Raw genomic sequence first — 5155 nt, 5'->3', positions numbered from 1 at the left:
CCAGAGCCAGTGCCCAATGATCACGAGTATCTTGTGGAAGTACACGCCGTAGCGGCCAATTTCTTTGAAGTCCTCCAAATCGCTGGAAAGTACCAAAGCCAGCCTCGTAAGCCCACTCAACATCCAACGCGTTTGCAGCGGCCTGCGTCGCGCCCTCGATAGCTGATTAACAGTATTGCTAGCTTTGCCGTGGACAGCTGGCGTTGAATTTTCGGGCGTCATTGTTTCGACACCCCTGGGAGTCAAGAATCCTAAATTTCACAAGGGCTCTCGGGTCTTTGGCGTCACGAAAGGGGCGTTTGCCACGAAATGTGTGGCGGGAGAATGGACAATGCTGCCAGTTCCGCGAGGATGGTCCTTCACCGAGGCAGCTGGCCTGTTCATTAGCGTTTCCACGGCATACGGAGCACTATTGACGAGAGCAGCCATGACGAAGAACGATGTCGTTTTGGTCCATGCTGCGGCCGGCGGTACTGGACTGGCTGCGATTCAAGGCATGTCGTATTTCCGTCACCGCGTGGCCATATCTTATCATCTACTAACTAGCCGAGACAGTCGCAAAGGCGTGCGGAGCAACGGTTATTGCCACTGCGTCGACCGCACGCAAATTGGACGTTCCCAAATCTTTCGGCGCAGACTACACTGTCAACTACACCGATCCCGATTGGCCACAAAAGGTCAAGGAAATCACCCCGGGAAATCGTGGTGTGGACATTGTCTTTGATCCTGTTGGCTTGGTCAACGCGTCATCAAAATGCACCGCGTGGAATGGCAAGATTTTAATTATTGGGTTCGCCCGCGGCGTAGTCGAGATGGTCCCTACGAACAAGGTGTTGCTAAAGAACATTTCGCTTGTGGGCTTCCACGGAGAGGCCTACGCGTACAACGAAAGACGTACTTTGGTAGACAATTGGGGAGCGATTTTTGGACTCATTCGCGATGGAAAAGTCCGACCAATGGTTTTCAGTGACAGGGACTTTACCGGCCTTGATGCCGTGAAAGATGCGTTGATCTCTCTGAAAGATCGGGAGACTTGGGGCAAGGTCACGGTCCAAATTCCCAAAGTCGCTGATAGCCATTTGTAGAAGACCTGTCAAAACAGGCCGATCGTTTCAGAGCAATCACAATATACTACAAACAGGCTGAAATTTTGCTGCGTCTGTCAAAAAATATGCAAGCATCATTGCCTGAATGGTCACTTGGAGGTGGCAAGAACCCGCGTTGATACTAACGCTACGGTATAGAATGAGTCGAACCCCGTAGGCAAATCGTTGCGATATCCGAGGTAACGACCCGATGTAGAAAGTAGACTTGAATGGTGCCGCATTAAAGTCCGATCGCGGCAATTAATAAGGTTCCAATATTCCGTTTCCGCCAACAAAGTGCATGGGCCGAGGTTGCCACCACACAGTACTTTTGTTTATTTAATCCGCACAAAGCTGCGATAGATTTCATCAATTGATTTGACACATTGATCTACTAGCTGGGACGTTTATGTTTGAAATCTGAACAGCAAATCTCAACTATTTCCACACCGTTGAATCATGGCTGATATCGACGAGCATCATGATATTGTCATCCTGGGGGCTGGCCTGTCCGGTATCAACACAGCCCACATCCTTCGAGAGAAGCTTCCACATCGCAAGATTACGATCTTAGAGGCCCGACCAGTCATCGGTGGCACCTGGAGCTTCTTCAAGTATCCCGGTTTTCGATGCGACTCCATGATGACCAACTTTGGCTTCAAATGGTATCCCTGGCCGCACGAAAACAAGATTGCTGGCGCCGCGCAAATACTCGAGTACCTAGAGAATGCGGCCAGGCATGACGGTATCCTCGACTCGATCCGCCTATCTCATCGAGTAACTCGCTGCGAGTGGCGCACGAGCGATCAGGTCTGGAGACTCACTGTCGAGAGCAACGGCCAGCAACGCATACACTATGCCAATTTTGTCCTCTCCTGTACTGGCTATTATTCCTACGACAAGGCGCAAGACGCTATAATACCTGGTATTGGAGAGTTCAAGGGTACCGTTGTCCATCCGCAGTGGTGGCCTGAAGATCTCGACTACCAAGGAAAGCGCGTGGTCGTGATTGGCTCCGGCGCCACTGCCATTACTCTGATTCCCGCCATGGCGGACAAGACAGCACACATCACCATGCTGCAGCGCAGCCCGTCGTATGTGGCCGCGTTGCCGTCCAAATCTCCCGTCGACGCCGTGCTTCGATTTCTGCTGCCGATTGCTTGGGCGGGTTGGCTCCTCTGGTGGAAGGACATGTTGTTTGAGACTCTCACCACTGTTTTCTTGCTCAGCTTTCCATCTCTCGGACGGCTGATCCTCACAAGAAAGATTCGGAAGGAAGTCCCAAAGAATGTCGACACAGAGATTCACTTCCGACCGCGTTATAATCCCCACCAGCAACGTCTTTGCGTCTCGCCAGACGGAGACTTCTTTAAAACCTTGCACAGGGAGAATACTGAAATCGTGACTGGCGTGATTGACACAGTCACTCCTTCTGGCATTCGTTTGCAATCTGGCAAGGAAATTCCAGCCGACATTATTGTTACTGCGACAGGTCTCTTCGTTCAGCTGATGAGCGGTATGCGCCCGATTGTGGACGGGACCAGCATTGACCTTGGTACTTGCTATACATGGCGGGGATGTATGCTGGAGTCTTTGCCCAATCTGGGCTATATCCTTGGATACCCAGTGCAGTCGTGGACGCCCGGCGCCGAGATTACTGCCAAAATTCTTGCCCGAGTTATCGCGTCTATGGAAGTAAAGAACGTCGCAAAAGTTGTTCCCAAGATCAACCGGTACAAGAACATGCCAGCCGAACCAGCTCTTACCCACGTTAACAGCAACTACTTTCTCACGGCGCTGGATAGAATTCCCAAGTCTACAGGACAGAGTCCCTGGTATGGACGGACGCACTGGCTCAACGACATGTGGCTTTCGTGGACAAGACACCTGGACGAAGGTCTCATATTTACAGGAGAGATAAAGAAGGTACGTTCTTGGTAGTGCGTCCAGTGCTACAGTAGAATCATGTCAGGCGGACTCTAAGGGCAACTATAATACAACGGGGTTGGATTAGTTAGATTACTAAAATAATTGGGGTCCATTGTTCTAATATTCTCTATGCATTCTAATCTGGCTAGTTCATAAATTTACCAGCAACACCAACCAGCTTAACCTGTTAGGTCTAGCTGGCTTTATCCATAAGAAGTTGCAACTATAAGTGCCCAAGTCTTTAACTTTGCTGTAGCACCTTTCGGAGAAATGCGACAACATCATCAGCCCCCGACGGAGAGTTGAACCAGTGCCCTCCGTCTGGGTACTCTTTCCAAGTCACGTTGGCTCCAAAAGATGTGAGCACGTCCCGGAGTCCTCGTCCATTCTGGATGCGCACGAGAGGGTCATCCACGCAGTGCTCCAACAGAATCGGCGTGTTGGCCAACAAGTTGTTGTCATCCGGGACATCAGTCAGCCCCAAAACCTGGCGCATACCCTCCAGCCCGCGTCCTGCAAAGGGACAGCGCGCCGAGAACCCTAAAAATGCACCCAGACGGCCTTCTGGTGTCGGCACCTTTAGGTTGAACAGCGTATGTACGCTGGTCGCGCCGCCCATGCTGATGCCGGCGATGATGACCTTGTCCCAGCGGCCGTCCAATGTGGCGGCCTCGTTGGCCAGCAGGTCCCGGATCTGGGGCACGACCTCCTTCAGCCCCTCGAGTTGCAGCTCCTCCCTCTCCGCAAAGTCGCGCGGGTCCCAGACATCGAACCACTGGGGCCAGCGTTCGGGGATGGCAAAGCACTTGCGCGTGGGTGCCTGCGGAAACACCCATCGGAAGGACGGGAAGTTGTCGGCGAGGGTGCGACCATTGGAATCGCGAAAGTGGTTAAGGGCGGCGACAAAGTTGGTAGTGTTGTCGCCGCGGCCGTGGAGGAAGACGACGGTGTGGGTGTGAGCCGCCGATGCGGGGATGACTTTGAGCTGAAGGGGACTGGCCATTGTGATTGTGAATTGATTTGAAGAATGAGTTTGTGACAAAGGGCAAGGCAGTGGGGGCGGGGAGGGGGAAGGGCATGAGAAGGAGAGAGCAGATAGATGAGCAGTATAAATACAAAACATGCAAGGGCTGGTTGGTAAGGAAGAAGTCGAGGTGAGAAATGTTCCAAGCGCCTGACATTCTTGTTGTTACTACAGTAGGTACCTCGTTAGTTGCCAACCTGCCTGCCAGTTATTCTGTGGGAGGGATTTCCAGGCCTGACCACTTACACAACCCGGTTAGCCGCCCACCAACACTCTCGTAGCAACTGACATGGCTGCGTTTCCACTATGCTAGTTGGAGGGGATTAAACAGAAATGATTTTTAATCAAGCCGCAAGAGCAATCAATATGTCACGCGAAGAACATCCCACAAACGTGCTTTCGACTGCGGCGCACGGACAACAAGCCTTTCAAGTAGAAACATTTTTTCACGTTATTGGCCCACCATTTCCCTGCGCCCTTTTCTTTGTTCTTCGTGCGTAGTCAACTCTGTCGGAGACCAAAACAAATCCGTAAAGGCCTCACGTTTCATATCCCAGGACATCTCATTAACGGAGCGAACTTTTTCATGAGCTAGAGATCTTGTACACATGACAAAGAAAAAATTGCATTCAACTAGAGGTTTAAAGCCGACAGAAATCGGACGGAAAACGGACAAGGGTGAAAAAGACCAGACAAAGAGAAATAAAAGAGAGAGCAAAAATGACAGACTATAAGGGGAAAGCAGAAGACATCGACCAAAGAGAAGGAACTGGTTCGGTTAAGGAGGCAAGCCACACTTTCCGAGCAGTGTAGTTGCTCGAGCGAGTTAGCGTCGACTAACGTTGACATATTGGTACGTTCTGTCACCGGCTGCAGGGCGCTGCTCATGGTACTGATCGCGTCCGAGTCCAACAGCCCTAGGTCGTTCCGCAACAACAGCCCGCTGGTCAAAGTACTGGTCGCGGCGGACCTCGACGACTCTAGGTCGCTCCGCAGCTGCGGGCCGCGGCGAATAGTACTGATCGCGGTGGACCTCAACGGCTCTGGGCCGATGCGTTGCAGGGCGGTGGACTTCCGTCTCCATTGGTGACGGGCCGTAGTAACGGTCACCATGTCC

At 52.0% G+C, this 5155-nt stretch overlaps 4 protein-coding genes across 4 annotated transcripts; 2 read left to right on the top strand and 2 right to left on the bottom strand.

Moving 5' to 3' along the window:
• Positions 1-331: 331 nt before the first annotated feature.
• On the top strand, positions 332-1085 carry ISF_10038 (Alcohol dehydrogenase superfamily, zinc-type; the record flags this gene model as incomplete). Its single annotated transcript, XM_018853635.1, has 2 exons — positions 332-509; positions 556-1085. The coding sequence occupies 2 exons, from the start codon at positions 332-334 to the stop codon at positions 1083-1085; spliced, it is 708 nt and encodes a 235-aa protein (XP_018699178.1).
• Positions 1086-1544: 459 nt separating this feature from the next.
• On the top strand, positions 1545-3026 carry ISF_10037 (Flavin monooxygenase-like protein; the record flags this gene model as incomplete). Its single annotated transcript, XM_018853634.1, has 1 exon — positions 1545-3026. The coding sequence occupies one exon, from the start codon at positions 1545-1547 to the stop codon at positions 3024-3026; it is 1482 nt and encodes a 493-aa protein (XP_018699177.1).
• Positions 3027-3255: 229 nt separating this feature from the next.
• Positions 3256-4017, bottom strand: ISF_10036 (Phospholipase/carboxylesterase; the record flags this gene model as incomplete). Its single annotated transcript, XM_018853633.1, has 1 exon — positions 3256-4017. The coding sequence occupies one exon, from the start codon at positions 4015-4017 to the stop codon at positions 3256-3258; it is 762 nt and encodes a 253-aa protein (XP_018699176.1).
• Positions 4018-4864: 847 nt separating this feature from the next.
• ISF_10035 (hypothetical protein) lies at positions 4865-5122 on the bottom strand (the record flags this gene model as incomplete). The annotated part of the gene is made up of 1 exon (XM_018853632.1): positions 4865-5122. The coding sequence occupies one exon, from the start codon at positions 5120-5122 to the stop codon at positions 4865-4867; it is 258 nt and encodes an 85-aa protein (XP_018699175.1).
• Positions 5123-5155: the final 33 nt, after the last annotated feature.

Source organism: Cordyceps fumosorosea, assembly GCF_001636725.1.
Source record: "Cordyceps fumosorosea ARSEF 2679 chromosome Unknown scaffold_174, whole genome shotgun sequence".
Classification (NCBI taxonomy): domain Eukaryota; kingdom Fungi; phylum Ascomycota; class Sordariomycetes; order Hypocreales; family Cordycipitaceae; genus Cordyceps; species Cordyceps fumosorosea.
The sequence above is the reverse complement of the archived record's forward strand: the minus strand, read 5'-3'. Positions and strand labels throughout refer to the sequence as shown.